General features: G+C 42.6%; 2 protein-coding genes across 8 annotated transcripts in view; one reads left to right on the top strand and one right to left on the bottom strand.

The window, feature by feature from the left end:
- The window catches only part of NBEA (neurobeachin), a 564,577-nt gene that overhangs the window by 393,832 nt on the left and 154,176 nt on the right, over positions 1–16,569 (top strand). For all 7 annotated transcript variants that reach the window (XM_083169798.1, XM_083169794.1, XM_083169792.1 and 4 more), the window contains one exon: positions 12,837–12,973. In XM_083169798.1, coding sequence (XP_083025924.1) covers positions 12,837–12,973 — 137 coding nt within the window. The remainder of the gene's footprint in view (positions 1–12,836; positions 12,974–16,569) is intronic.
- Positions 14,219–16,569, bottom strand: part of MAB21L1 (mab-21 like 1) — a 3,625-nt gene continuing 1,274 nt past the window's right edge. The window contains exon 1 of the mRNA XM_083169799.1: positions 14,219–16,569. This exon is cut by the window's right edge and continues 1,274 nt beyond it. Within this exon, the coding sequence (XP_083025925.1) occupies positions 15,254–16,333 (1,080 nt within the window). The 5' untranslated portion in view covers positions 16,334–16,569 and the 3' untranslated portion in view covers positions 14,219–15,253.

The following is a 16,569-nucleotide window of genomic DNA, read 5'->3' as shown; positions in this document are numbered from 1 at the left end:
TGAGCGGATTACTGCCTTGTGCCATTTTATTCTAGTTTTGCTTTTACCGTTGTGGTTTGGTGCTGACCTCCTGGAAAGAGTAACTGATAGGTGGCAAAAGTGACAGCCAGGAATCCACCTTTAGCCCTCATACCCTCATCTGACATCCGAGTCATGCCAAGCACTCTCACTTAATCCATGGTTCCAATGACATTTTATCTAATTGTGGTGTTAATCCCCATTCATGGATATTGTGCTATTGTAGCTTTCATCCGAATGCTGCCATGTTTCATTCACTTGTGTTTACCGTATTGCCAGGAATAAAGTATGTAATATTTGGCCCAATCTGCTCAAGATTGGCAGATTGGACAGATAATTGCCCATTGTTCCTTTTCCTGGTTAATCGGACAGTACAGTATATGCCCAGCTTTAGGAAGCAGTGTTACTTGAGATTAAGTGGCTTCCAATATGACTGAAAATGCCTTCAATAACCACATCTACATGTTTATTAATGCAAGGTAACTGCCAATTGGCCTAAAAGTCATCCTGCATGTAAATCACTTCCTGTCATGTGACTTTCTCCAATTATTCCATTAGGTTCAATGTTGCTGCTGTTCAAATCGAAACAGTGAAAAATCTATATTTAAAAGTTGAACTTTTATTTGTTACATATTTCTGTTTCAGCTTTAGTCCCATTGGTTCCCAGACTGCTTACATCCAGAGGCAAGTTTCGTAGCATTGTAGCAAGTTCCCTAATATACATATTCAAATGGTGAATCACATTGATTACTACTAAATCTTGTGTCTTCAGCCCAGATGAGATCATTATACGTAACACTAGTTAACACTGTAATCTCCGGTGTACAATTCACTAACCACCATTTCCTAAATGATAAATCTGCTAACATAGTCTAGCTGATGTTTTACTGCAACATAAACCAAAGCTGCTGATTCTCTTTTAGTTGTAAATATGCAGAAGAAAATGTTGTTTACATAGAACATAGTTAATCATTTTATCAAGATAATCAAATTGTTGTTGAGCAGTTGTGTGATACCCATTACTCTGTTGGGACATTCAGAAATCCATTCACCATGCCTTAATATTTAGATGAAGACTCTGCAACACGAATTACCTAGGATTCTTCCTGCAGGTACTCTGTTACCATGACAGCGATGAGCAGAGGAGCATGGGTGAGGTTAGCCTCCGCCATCTTTAGTACTCTGCGCCAGGAGCCTGGGTGAGGTTAGCCTCCACCATCCTTAGTACTCTGCACCAGGAGCCTAGGTGAGGTTAGCCTCCGCCATCTTTAGTACTCTGCGCCAGGAGCCTGGGTGAGGTTAGCATCCACCATCTTTAGTACTCTGCGCCAGGAGCCTGGGTGAGGTTAGCCTCCACCATCCTTAGTACTCTGCACCAGGAGCCTGCTTGAGGTTAGCCTCCACCATCCTTAGTACTCTGCACCAGGAGCCTAGGTGAGGTTAGCCTCCACCATCTTTAGTACTCTGCGCCAGGAGCCTAGGTGAGGTTAGCCTCCGCCATCTTTAGTACTCTGCACCAGGAGCCTAGGTGAGGTTAGCCTCCACCATCTTTAGTACTCTGCACCAGGAGCCTAGGTGAGGTTAGCCTCCGCCATCTTTAGTACTCTGCGCCAGGAGCCTGGGTGAGGTTAGCCTCCACCATCCTTAGTACTCTGCACCAGGAGCCTGGGTGAGGTTAGCCGCCACCATTCTTAGTACTCTGCACCAGGAGCCTGGGTGAGGTTAGCCGCCACCATTCTTAGTACTCTGCACCAGGAGCCTGGGTGAGGTTAGCCTCCGCCATCTTTAGTACTCTTGCTTCCAGAGATCCACTTTTCACCCAACTTCTAAGGATTTATTTACTAAGATAGGAGTTCTATTGAAGATGGGATGTTGCTATGGGCAACCAATCAGAATTGATCTTTTTCTAGAAGGTGCTAAATAAATAAGTAGAGGATTCTGATTGGTTGCTTATACATTCTGCACAATGTACAATATTTAAATTTTCAACTCTGTTATGGGTTTAAATGCTTGCCCAAAAATAAACACCCGCTCTAGTTGTATTTACTCCCGCGTACCCTGAACAATGGCTGTTCAGATTAGCCTATGAAACCACCTTTCTGAATTGTCATTCAGTGTATGGGCACTGGTAATGGCGGACGCATGCAAAGGTTGTAATGAGGTTTTTCACAATTTTTTTTTTTTTTTTTTTTAGCCTTTTTTTATACTTAACTCTCCATAACGGAGTGAGGCACCTGGCCAGGAGCATGGCGAGTGGAGCGGGATTCTTATTAGGAGTCCACATGCTTAAGTGTACAAAACACCACCAAATTTGATGCCTTTGCTGTCCCCTCTGATCCAATGCACGGCCCTTTGGTCTCGGATACATCACATGTAAAAGGACCGCATGGGATATATAGCATGCTATCCACCTTCCCAGGTGGCTCATGGGGGATCGGCTGACCATAAATCGCAGTAGTGTATGGCCTCCATAATACACTGTCAACCACGAAGATCCAGACCACATGCAGGGTATGGGGGCATGGCCATAGGGCCTTCATAGTGTTCTCTGCACTATTATGCAGACCATGCCCAACATAAGCCAGAGGCCCCCAGAGTTTGGACTTTATAATACATTGGGGCAGATGTATTAAGCCTTGACGAGATAAATTCAAGGGTGATAAGGAGAGATAAACGTCCAGCCAATCAGCTCCTTACTGACTTATTTCAAACACAGCCTGTAACATGCCAGTTAGCAGGTGATTGGCTGGGCGTTTATCTCTCTTTATCACCCTTGCATTTATCTCTTGTTAAGGCTTAATACATCTGCCCACTGTCTTTGCATAAAACAGACATAAAAAAAGGAGAAAACAATTAACTTTTCCCGTGACAGCTGTGGAAGAGAGAATACACATCATGTTATATGTGTAAAGGGTCATTTAAAGGTATAGCAAGTATACCCTTACATGTACAGTATACGTAACCTTCTGATTCATTATCGTGGTACCGGAAGCATAAGCAGAGTTACCGCAAACATTAATGCACTTTGTGATATTTTTAATCCTATTTCAATACTGATTACCATGAGACCATTAGAAGAGCAGGGCAGTTGTCATCTTTATTAGATTATTTCCATGAGCTGCCAGTGTGACGATTCAGGCAAGGACAATTGCAGCACAGAGATGCAGCCTGAGCTATTGTCTGGGGTTTCTGCATCTCCACGGTCCCACAAGACCACGACGCGCACAGTGCTCTGTGATATCTGGAGCGGAAGAGATGAGGGAGCCAACAACTTCACTTATATAATGAAGGATATTTCTAGAAGCCGCCACCGAATGGCTGGAAACCTCATTGGTTTTGTAGCTAAAAATAAATGCATAAGAGAACAGAACACTGCCACCAAATAACTAATAATCGCCTCTAATAATTGTATTCCATCGTCATTCTCAGGCGGCTTTATGGTCTATTTGGGCATTTCAGAATTATTTAATTTAATGGGCATTCTGTTTAACATGTGAGGTTGCTGTGTGCAGCCAATCAGAACCTGCTTCTTATTTAGCACCATGTAAAAGATAATAGGTAGTATCTGATTGGTTGTCCATAGCAACATCCCTTGTGAAATAGAACTCCTATCTTGTAATCCGCCACTGTGAATTGGAGAAGAGAACGCCAAACCCAGGCACCTGCAGAGTATATCATGTAATTCCATTCTATCATCATATAATATCACCTTTATATCTGCTTAGTGTAAAAGGCAGACACCAAGGAGACACAAAGGGCCTGATTCAGGGTGAAAAATCATTAGATGGTTGCCGACCATTGAAGGATTTTCTACCCGTTCGCACATAAGTCACTGTAGGCTGACTTTTATTTGCCTCGGATATGTCCGAAATTGGGGTGCGCGCTGACATCTTAGGATGTGATCCACCCACCCGGTGCAGGCTTCGAACTGCCTGCATTTGCTTGGGGACAGAAGGCTTCGAACTGCCTGCATTTGCTTGGGGACAGAAATATTTGCGTTGTGCTCATTAATTTGGTCCGGTTTAGCCGGTATGTGCGGGCCGACCTTAACGAGCATGATCATGTAATTTGAATATTGCCCTGCTAACTCCTGTCACTTCAGACGGGAGAACGGGCGCAAGTAAACATTTCAATATTGCCCTTTGTTTCCCCTATCATATAATGAAGGATGTCTATTAAGAGGACATACTTGTACTTAATACAGGTGGTGGCTATGGCACTTCAAAGACACCACCTCTACACTTTAGGGGCTCGAAAGTGGGTATTGGTGGCAGTGGGAGGCAGTAGGGTTTAGTTTTGCCTAGAGTACTGGGTAGCCTTAAGGTGCCCATACACTGCCTGCGACGTCTCGCAGCAGTGTACGGACACCCGATGGACTGCAAGCCGCCGGGACCTTCCGGCGGCAGGGACACATGCGATCCGTTGTGATGGATCGCATGCGTCACTGCTTAGCGCCCGTCCCAGAACGGGTGGTCGGACGGCCAACCGGTCCGACCACCTAGTCGGGTCCGATGCGCACGGGACCGCGCATCGGACCCGACTACATGTCAGGGAGAGGCGATTTGGTCCGATTTAACGGGTCGATCGGCCGAAATCGGACCAAATCGCCTTGATGTATGCCCAGCACTGGCCCTGGGACACACACATACACACACACACACACGATGCAATACTGTGTCCAGCAAAAATACTTATATCATTAGAATTTTTCAGAATCTCCTCTGTTTCTCTTTAAGTGCCTTGGTTTAGAATTCCTCCACATTCCTGCTATACTTATAAGTAGGCAGATTATTCTATTATTGCATGTAGTTTTAAACAGTGCTTGGCCTGTATGTTGTGGAATTTATGGCAGTTTGTACTTTGTTAGCTTCACTGAATTTTGTGCATTCCAGTGTAGAGCACTTACAATGAGTTGTGCAGAAGTAGACTATGGGTAGCCACCAAGCATGACTCATTTTTTTGTGTACCTCTAGGGTACTCTAACCTGTAATGCTCATCCTGACCCATACTTCCCGTCATCTGAAGTTCCCTCTATGGGAGTAGACCAGGATGTTTAGCAGGTGGGTGGTGGTGGCGGTAGGCCTCATTATTACCGTGTAATTAGGCCCCACCCCCTGGTGGTTAAATGCAATAATTTGGACATATTTGAATTGGTTTGTAAAATTCTGTAATTACAATAGATGTTTGGCTGGCATGGGTGGGACCTGCATATGTAAAATAATTTGAGCTATGGTAATAAATCATGCTGCTGTCACTGACACTCCTCTGTTATGTAATGGAAAGTTCATGAACGAGGACCTTAGCGCACACTGTTGTTCGTTTTATATTATGTGCAGTTAAAAAAAAGGAACAAGCATATTTTAAGTAAAAGTATTTAGAATAGCTAACATGGTGGATTGAGGATATTCCACATCCCCGCCAGCCGCATCCTCCATACATTTCTATGGGGTTGCGAAGCTACCCGATGTATCAACATCGGGCAGCATCGCTTCCCATCCCTGGGCTACTGCCATTCTGAGGTGGCATTAGCCCATTGTAGCCTATGGGCTACTGATCACACTGCCGAGGGGGGCGGTGTGGTCAGCGGGGTCGTCAGCGCTAACTGCGCATGCGCAGACCCCCTGGCGCCCGGCACATCGCAGGGGACGGGCTCCTTTCGGAGATCTGTCCCTGCGAGTGATAGGATCGCATTTTACAAAGCGATCCTGATCGCATTGAAAATGTGAACCTTAATAAATGGGCCCCAAATACTGGCCCCAGGTACTAGAAGCTGACATAATGGGGTTTATTCTAGTTCATTCTTTCTGACAAAATCCTTCTTAGATGGACAAAACCATGTGCACTGCAGGGGGGCAGATGTAACATGTGCAGAGAGAATTAGATTTGGGTGAGTTTTTTTGTTTCTGTGCAGGGTAAATACTGACTGCATGATTTTACACTGCAATATAGATCTCACTTTGAAGAAAAACCCCACCCAAATCTAATTCTCTCTGCACAAGTTACATCTGCCCCACCCGCAGTGCACATGGTTTTGTCCATCTAAGAAGGATTTTGTCAGAAAGAATGAACTAGAATAACCCCCAATGTAAGCAACTTCGATATTTTAAGCACTTTCAGAATATTCACTGTTCCTTTGTAGAGCGCTGTGAAACACTTGTGGCACCTTATAAATAAAATTATAATAGGAATATATTTAAATGTTGTTTCCAAGTTGGAACTGCTTACATGTACTGGCCCTAAGACAGACCAGTTAGTCCTAAAGTAAAAATGTTATTATTATTATGAAATATATAGAAAAAGTTCTAGAACTGGAACAGGTCACCAAATTAGGAAATTACCAAATATATGGATTAATAAAACACATTGGTGTGGATCAATATCATTGATAGCCTATTGTTTGGATTCGGTATGAAATCCCGACTGGGTCAAAATACCGACATTTAAAATCCCGACAGGGTCAAAATCCCGACATAGAATGTACAGGTGAAACAGTCTACATGACTTTCGGTCCACAGGTGCGAGGTCGACATGGTTTTTTTTTTTTTTTCAGTTTTTTTACCCGAATGTCGACACAGTCGACATGGACACAGTTGCAAGTGAACCGCAGCCCATCGCATCGCTCACTTGGCTCGCGATGCTTCGGGCACGGTGCCTCGCTGCGCTCGGCACACTATTTTATTCTCCCACCACGCCGTAGTGGATGGTAGGGCATGAAATACCGCCTGTCAGCACATGTCGATACAAAAAATAGTGAAAAAACCCATGTCGACCTCGCACCTGTCGACCGAAAGTCATGTAGACTGTTTCACCTGTACATTCTATATGTCGGGATTTTGACCATGTCGGAATTTTGTCCTTGTCGGAATTTTGTCCTTGTCGGTATTTTGACCCTGTCGGGATTTTGACCGTCGGGATTTTTACTGCATCCCTATTGTTTAATGGTTTCCATATGCAGTATATGTATACACTTTTATTGACATATATAATTTGAAAAATATGCTTGCTTTTTTGGTTATTTTCCTGCCAGTTATCTGAGTATATTAGCACTGACCAATGTAATGTTAAGTGAGAGATTTGGTAACAAATCTCAATATATTTTTTTTAAAGCGGCAATCATTTAAACTGCAAGACCAGTTTGATTTTGCAGTGTAAATGATTGCCGCTTTTAAAAAAAAACTGGAGATTTCTTAGCAAATCTCTCACTTTCTGATTCTCTCGCCCTTTTACATTTCACCCCTTATGTCTGATGTTTGTTACACTTAGAACATAGGCCAGTAATATAAGGCAGCTCCCAGGCTATTACATAAATACAGTGTGATCAATATTGTATTGTACAGTGGTATTAATAGGAGGAGTAAGTGTCAGATACCAGAGGAATATATGCTAAATGTCTTGTTTCCCTAAGAAAATAAAGCTGCTGATGACTTGAGGAAGACTTGTTATGGGGAAATAATGAAGTAACAATATGGAAGATCTGCAGCCTTTTGGTGATACCTTGTGTAAAGATGATCTTACTGTAGGGCTGTAAAGAGGGCAGAGCATCTCCCAGAGGGGGATTACAGCCTAATCCTGTCTGTATAGCTGGAGTGGATTAGCCTGACATTGTCAGAGGGGTCTGCATGCTCCTTTCCCTGTGCACAGACAGGCTGTGATATCCAGGGGGAAGTACTATGTGCATACAGCTCTCTCCACACTACAGTACATACAGCATACATGCATGGCACATACAACACACCGCATACAGCTACCCTATTAGATGCATTTGCACTGAGCAATCTCACAGTATAGTCTTTTTCTATTGACTCCGTGCTATTGACCTGATTCACAGTTTTACGCTAATGCTGCCACAGATATGATTTTTGACTCACTCAGAGGATGTGCAGAAATATACTAGTTAAGCAGCCGCAAGGATTTGTGCAGGGACACACGCTGGAGCCTTTGCAGCTGCCCACAACTGAGTACACATTCGCAGCATTGCTGTACATCCGGGAAACTCCTGAGTGAGCCTATGGCTGTTACAACTGAGACATCAGAGAAGTGATTCCGGTGTACAGGATCATAGTCACCTGCTGATCCACGCCCCAAAAACGGTCCCAACACACCTACAGTAACACCTGCGAAAACTTCCATTAACTTCCACACAATGGCCATTCTCCTTACTGCGAGCGTAATCACAAGTCAATTGCTGCATGCGCAGTATACAGATTATAGCTAGATTGCAAAACATCGGTATAATGGGCAACTATAGGTCAGGTCCTTATTATAATCTGGGGAATAGTAGCAATAATTTATTGTATTACATTTCTTATATAGCGCAGCGAATTCCATTGTAATTCCTGTATATGGGAATGTCCGGTCACTGTGACCGCTATAATGACATACAATATGGCGTCAGGAGGTTAGAGGACAGGGCAGCCTACAGCCTGCATGTACACTAATGACAGGGCTGGCTGCCGACATTTGTGGCCTAGACTATAAGAATCTCTATGGTGTCCTGTCTCTCCTGCCTTACTCTAATCATTGTTGTCCTGTTCTTCTATCCCATCCGGTCCCATTCCTTATACTGTACATAGCACATACCTGTATATTATCCCCTCATATCCCTTATACACAGCACCATACCTGTATATTATCCTGTCCTATCCCTTATACATACTGTAGTACATATCTGTATATTATCCACTCCCATCATATCCTATCCCTTATACATAGCATACACCTGTATATTATCCTCTCCTTCCCTTATACATAGCACCATACCTGCATATTATCCTGTCCTATCCCTTATACATAGTACATACCTGTATATTATCCACTCCCATCAAATCCCATCCCTTATACACAGTACCATACCTGTATATTATCCTGTCCTATCCCTTATACATAGCACATACCTGTATATTATCCTCTCCTTCCCTTATACATAGCACATACCTGTATATTATCCTGTCCTATCCCTTATACATAGTACATACCTGTATATTATCCTCTCCTATCCCTTATACATAGCACATACCTGTATATTATCCTGTCCTATCCCTTATACATAGTACATACCTGTATATTATCCTCTCCTATCCCTTATACATAGTACATACCTGTATATTATCCTCTCCCATCTGGTCCTATTCCTTATACATAGCACATGCCTGTATATTATCCTCTCCCATCCTGTCCCATCCCTTATACACAGCACCATACCTGTATATTATCCTCTCCTTCCCTTATACATAGCACATACCTGTATATTATCCTCTCCTATCCCTTATACACAGCACCATACCTGTATATTATCCTCTCCTATCCCTTATGCACAGCACCATACCTGTATATTATCCTCTCCTATCCCTTATACACAACACCATACCTGTATATTATCCACTCCTATCATATCCCATCCCTCATACACAGCACCATACTATATTATCCTGTCCTATCCCTTATACATAGCACATAACTGTATATTATACTCTCCTTTCCCTTATACATAGCACATAACTGTATATTATCCTCTCCCATCATATCCCTTTCCTTTATACATAGCACATACCTGTATATTATCCTCTCCTATCCCTTATACATAGCACATAACTGTATATTATACTCTCCTTTCCCTTATACATAGCACATAACTGTATATATCACTACAATTACCATCACTTACCGCATTAAGGGGACTTATCATCCAGAGAGCGGAAGCCAACTATCCTCCAGCGGCCAATATCCGCATTAATATTATTGTGAGGACACAAGTTCATCGTCTAAAGACGGATCCGGTAAAGTGCACGACCCCATTACCCCTGGGGTATTCCCCCTTATCTATTCCACATTGAACCCAATATTCTCCTGTGGTCTGGAACTTGTTGTGTATTTACACCACTATTTGCTTTTAAACTCTATTGTAATGTATATTTTTTATTGTGATCAGGTTATGTGCATTTTTCAGTAAAGCATTTTATTAACTCCAATCATTTGGTATTAATATTACTGTGTATCAATATAGCGCTGCTCTACTTGCCTTGTGCTTGTGTTTTCTTTGTGTCTTTTTTAGTGGGGACTGACTACCCCCACATTTGAGCAGCTGCTATAACTGAGACCCAACCCCTGTCATAGCGCCTGAATATTCCTAGTGAATATCCTTTTTCCATACCTGTATATTATCCTGTCCAAACCCTTATACACAGTACCATACCTGTACATTATCTTCTCCCATCATATCCCATCCCTTATACACAGCACGATACTTGTATATCATCCTCTCCCATCTGGTCTCATTCCTTATACATAGTACATACCTGTATATTATCCTCTTCCATCATATCCAATTCCTTATACACAGCACTATACCTGTATATTATCCTCTCCCATCTGGTCCCATCCCTTATACACAGCACCATACCTGTATATTATCCTCTCCCATCCGGTCCCATTCCTTATACATAGCACCATACCTGTATATTATCCTGTCCTATCCCTTATACACAGCGCCATACCTGTATATAATCCTCTCCCATCTGGTCCCATCCCTTATATAACTCACAATACCTGTACATTATCTTCTCCCATCATATCCTATCCCTTATACACAGCACATACCTGTATATTATCCTCTCCCATCTGGTCCTATTCCTTATACATAGCACATGCCTGTATATTATCCTCTCCCATCATGTCCCATCCCTTATACACAGCACCATACCTGTATATTATCCTCTCCTTTCCTGTTTCTTCCATTTGGGCCCACTCTCTATATACAGGCTGCTTAGTACAGTGTCCTCATTACTGCTTCTCCCTGTGCACACTCCTTATATATAGGCTGCTTAGTACAGTGTCCTTGTTACTGCTCCTCCCTGGGCCCGCTCTCTATATACAGGCTGCTTAGTACAGTGTCCTCATTACTGTTCCTCCCTGTGCACACTCCTTATATACAGGCTGCTTAGTGCAGTTCTTGTTACTGCTTTTCCCTATTTGCATTCCTTATATACAGGCTGCTTAGTACAGTGTCCTTGTTACTGCTCCTCCATGGGCCCACTCTCTATATACAGGCTGCTTAGTACAGTGTCCTCATTGCTGCTTCTCCCTGTGCACACTCCTTATATACAGGCTGCTTAGTACAGTCCTTGTAACTGCTTCTCCCTATGCACATTCCTTATATACAGGCTGCTTAGTACAGTGTCCTTGTTACTGCTTCTCCCTGGGCCCGCTCTCTATATACAGGCTGCTTAGTACAGTATCCTCATTATTGCTTCTCCCTGGGCCCACTCTATATACAGGCTGCTTTTTACAGTGTCCTCATTTCTGCTTCTCCCTGTGCACACTCCTTATATACAGGCTGCTTAGTACAGTGTCCTTTTTACTTTTCCCTGGGAACACTCTCTATATACAGGCTGCTTTTTACAGTGTCCTCATTACTGCTTCTCCCTAGGAACACTCCTTATATACAGGACGCTGAGTATACTGTCTGTGACAGTGTTACTGCTTCTCCCTGTGCACACTCCTTATATACAGGACGCTAAGTTTAGTGTCTGACAGTGTTACTGCTTCTCCCTGTGCACACTCCATATATACAGGACGCTGAGTATAGTTTCTGACAGTATTGTCTGCTGCTCCTATTTACACATAAATGCAGAATGTGTATCAGTTCAGATATACCCATCCCGTGTGTGTGTACATATATGTGTGTATGTATGTATGTATGTATATATATATATATATGTGTGTATATATGTGTGTATATGTGTGTATATGTATATGTATATATATATATATATATATATATATATATATATATATATATATATATATATATATATATATATATATATATATATAGCTGCAACTATGCTGTATAACGGAACGAGGATCCTTATAATAAGGCCTGAATCCTTTTCCTGAATAGAAGATATACAGATCTCCCCGCGTTTGCCTTATTCCCCCGTGGATTAATCCTGAATAAGACACCAGAGATGTGCAGTGAGAGGGCTGTCAGGCTAATACACTACCGCCCAGTCACTGGGGGCTGGGGTCCACATTCAGGTGCATACAGAATACAGGGCTCCCCAGTATATAGCTACACGTGATAGCTGGGGAACACGTCTTGTTGTTGGGAGCGAAAAGCCACATACAGTACAGTCACGTTTCTATAAACCTACTATATATATATATATATATATATATATATATATATATATATATATATATATATATATATATATATATATACATATATATATATATATACACATACATACACACACACATACATACATACATACATACATACATACATACATATATATATATATATAATCCCCTACCATATATATATATATATATAAATTTATATATGTGTGTGTGTGTGTGTATCTATAAATATATATTATCTTATATTTATATATAATCCTACCATATGTGCATTTCATGTTCTCGCAGACCTAAGCCTCTCTGATTGCTGTGACACCTCACATACACTAACTAGGTGTATACACAATGACCTGGACTGACAATTACTGCTTACAGTGCAAAGCGCAGTACAAATGAATTACATTCATTCAATACATTATATTTCCAATTGTTTTTCTATTAATGCATTTACTTTAAATCTAATGTAATATATAATCTATATTAAAGATATAATATATTTCGTTTGACAAAGACAAAAAAAAAGTGTGCTGTTTGGGAAACGTGTGATGATTAGAATATATGTATAATAATATAATTAATATTCGTCCAGTGCAGCACCGTAAACCGGAGGATTTCCCTGGCCCTGCTATATATCACGGAGTGTATGAGACTTGATGGTTCTCTCTGTGTTACAGGTCCTGTTGTCCTGAGCACCCCTGCCCAGCTCATTGCACCCATCGTGGTGGCCAAGGGCACCCTCTCCATTACCACCACTGAAATCTACTTTGAGGTGGACGAGGAAGATCCGAGCTTCAAGAAAATCGACCCCAAAGTAAGTACCCGTGTAACGGCAAGGGAATTGTGGGAGCGTGTCTGTTCCATTATCATATTATAATTCATGGTAATATAGGGAAGGAATTTATGTCAACGTGGATTTCTCAAAATATGGCCTGTTCCACGGATCTATATATTTATAGATTGTATTCCAAGTATATATCTGTTAGTATATAAAAATATAGTCTTGTGTTATTTAATTAGTCATTTATAGATTTTTTTTTTATAAATTAGTACTATTCCATTCACCTTAAAAATATTTTGGGTTAAAGATTATTATTATTATTATTATTATTACAGTAATATATGCATGTTTTGCTATTATTTATATTCTGTTCAGTAACTCGTTTTTTTTATTTAATATATATATATTCCAGCTATATAGATATTTATATACCTATTCAGGAAGCGAACATGCTATTATTTAATGTATCTGTTTGCCTAGCCTTCCTAACGTTACCAGAAAATGTAAATGTGACATAATTCATGAAAAAAATATTTAATTTTTATTTGCGGATTTCAAAAATGCTTATATGTATATAAAAAAATAAGCATTTGTAATTCAGCAAATCGGCATTATTTGATAAGATACTAAATTAAATGCAACCCCAGTAATGTAAAATGAGGGGAATTTTTTCTTAATTATAAGTGACATATTGGTATGTATTTGCAGCGCTTTAATATGCAGTATATATGTATTTTTAAAATAATTGTTAAAACTGGCGAATTTAGGCTTAAATAGCATTTTTAAATGTACAAATATTTTATAAAGCACAGTTTTGACATATAGCTGTGGATATGTGATCCGAATTTGAGTCTGTATTTATTTATAAGATCGCAATGAATAGATAAAATACGATTTCAGTCTGTATACTTTCTGAATTATATATTAAAAAATAAAAAGCCAGCAAGAAAGCATTAGTGGCAGTGCTACAGTGTCAGTCAGCCTAATCCACCCTAACATGTTAAATCTTTGAAAAGCAGATTTATTTTTAGCGGGTTGTAAAAGTGTTTAAGCTATTAATTACCACTTCAAGCACTGACAGTCCCTGAGAGTCTTTAGTAACCAAATTGTTGTATAGATTACGTTACAATGTATAACAAATCCTTGTAGTATATTGTAGTAAATTATAACACGCTACACAATGACCTTGTTCATTTTTACACTTCCCCAAAAATTAAATAAATAAATTCGACCTTTTATCACTTGTCTAAATAAAGGAGAATAAAAACCACAAATCGATATTATTTCAGGTCATTTATTAGCTTGTAATTAAATTAGAATCCGCAACAGTTTAAAATCTAAAATCACAGATGTCATTATCCAGTGTATTTCAAGTGCATTTTCAAATATATATATATTTATATATCATTCGAATATCCAAGCGCCATCTTAATAAGCACAATTCAAATTTCATTTGAATATATTTAAATAACATTTCAAGTATATTTATGGAATGTTAGGAATAGAACAAGCATTTTTGAAACGAAAACAAAAATGTAAACTTCAAAGTTCTGACACTTTCCAAAAAAATAAAAAAAATAAAAAGTACCGTGAGAAATGCGACCAAAGTACGGTATCTCCGTAGCCGGTACATGTCCTGTGTATCCGAAACGGAAACAGACTTCACCAGATCACAAAACAAGAACATCCACAATGTATAGACACTGCCAGTCACAATATGCTGATATAGGTATATAGAAAATAAAATTACAAAAATTGTACATTGATAGTTTGTTCAGGTGGCAAATCCAAAGGCTTTACCCAGAATACTGACAATTATAATCCAACATCAAACAACGTTGTTTAAGTCGACGATTTAAAAAATTAAAATAAAACTGAAAAAAAAAACTTTCATATTATCGTCACCGAAATATTAGGAGTTTCCAAAGATTGACGAGTATTCAAATAACCTCCGGGAAAAAAGTCGGATCGCAAATGTTTTCGTAGTAAATTGCTGCGCAAACTTCATTTTATCGGTAGTAAAAAAAAAAAAAACTGAAAGTGGTGGAATATAAATATTGTATCCGTGTGAAGTGGATATGTTACATAGGATGGATGGCATGGTGACCCTGCCCGGGGACTCGGCCACCCCCAGTGCTAGTAGTGCATGTTGGCGAGCATTCCAGGTGTGCTCAAGGGGTGTGGTGACAGCACCCTGGCATGGCACAGGGGGGCACCAGGAGAGTCTTGGGGGGCAGCACCCTGGTATGGCACACAGGGGGGCACCAGGAGAGTCTAGGGGGTACTGAGCTAATGCCCATAGTTGGGGGGGTCTCAGAGCTTCTCCAGGCTCTTGGGGTTGGTGAGGATCTCCCGGGCCAGCCTCCAGGTCTGCTTGGCGGCGTTCTCCAGGGCGGAGTGGGGCTTGCCCTGGAAGAGGTCCAGGTTGGGCAGGAAGTAGTGCGGGCACCGGCGGCACTGCAGGCAGGAGATGAGCTGCAGCAGGATGCCGTTCAGCCGGTCCCCCAGGCAGGCCTCGTCCCAGTCCGACTCCCGCGGGTGCTTCTCGCACTCGTACGACACCAGCGTCTTCATATGGTAGTTGTTGAGCGGCTGGCCCGGGAGCTCCAGGTGGCGGTCCCGCAGCGTCTTCAGCACGGACAGGCACTTCTTCCTGCAGCCGCCCAGCTGCAGCCGGTTCTCGGCCTCGGCGAACTGCAGCACCCAGGCGTCGCTCTCGGCCGAGCTCTGCTTGCCGGCCAGGGTATGGCACTCCTTGGAGAGCAGGTTGAAGCCCTCCGCCTTGACCTCGGCCACCCGGTTGGGCCCGGGCCAGGGGATGTGGGGCAGGGGCCAGTGGGCCGCGCTGCGGGGCCAGATGCCCGTGCACTTGAAGGCCGGGGTGATCTGCACCACGTAGCGGTCCCGGATCCGCAGCTTCACCTCGCTGGTGTCCGCCACCATCTTCACCACGTCCCGGTAGCTGCACTTGTCCACGGCCTGGGCCACCAGCGTCTGGAAGCGGGAGCGGATCTTCCGTGCGGACAGGTAGCCGGAGGCGGTGATGAACTCCACCCAGAGGGACATGCTGCGCTTGCGGCCATCGCTCAGCTTCAGCACCGCGCAGCCCGGCAGGGAGCCGTCGTCCACGAAGTTAAAGACCCCCATCTGGTTGAGGTAGAGCACCACCTCGAACTCGGTGGGCGAGATGACCTCCAGGCCCTCGTAGCGGTTGTCCATCTCGTTGAGGGAGCTGATGAAGCGCGGCTCCTGCACCTCCACCTCCTTCAGCACGTCGGACACCACCTTGCACACCTCCCGGATGGTCTTGGCGATGGCCGCCTTCCGCGCCTGGCACTTCTCGTTGTAGTACTTGTTCAGGTGGTACACCAGCTTGGCCTGGGCGGCGATCATGTTGGGGCAGAGATCCGGATTGTACACCGGAGTCTCGCAGTACGCCGACGGATCCAAGGCGGCGGCTGCTGGGGATGGAGCCAAGGCTGAGCGTAAGGGAGCCCCGGGGAGAGCGCAGGAGGGTGGGCGGGGGGCAGCAGCCTAGTGCTCCTGTGCCCGGGGCTGCTGCTGATGCTGGGATGGAGCTGGCAGCTGCATGGGAAGAGTGAAGGTGACAAGGACCAAGCTGTGTCCCC

This window comes from Crinia signifera, chromosome 2 (assembly GCF_055691185.1).
Source record: "Crinia signifera chromosome 2, ASM5569118v1, whole genome shotgun sequence".
Lineage (NCBI taxonomy): Eukaryota > Metazoa > Chordata > Amphibia > Anura > Myobatrachidae > Crinia > Crinia signifera.
Note: the sequence above shows the minus strand (reverse complement) of the source record. Positions and strands in the feature narration are given on the sequence as shown.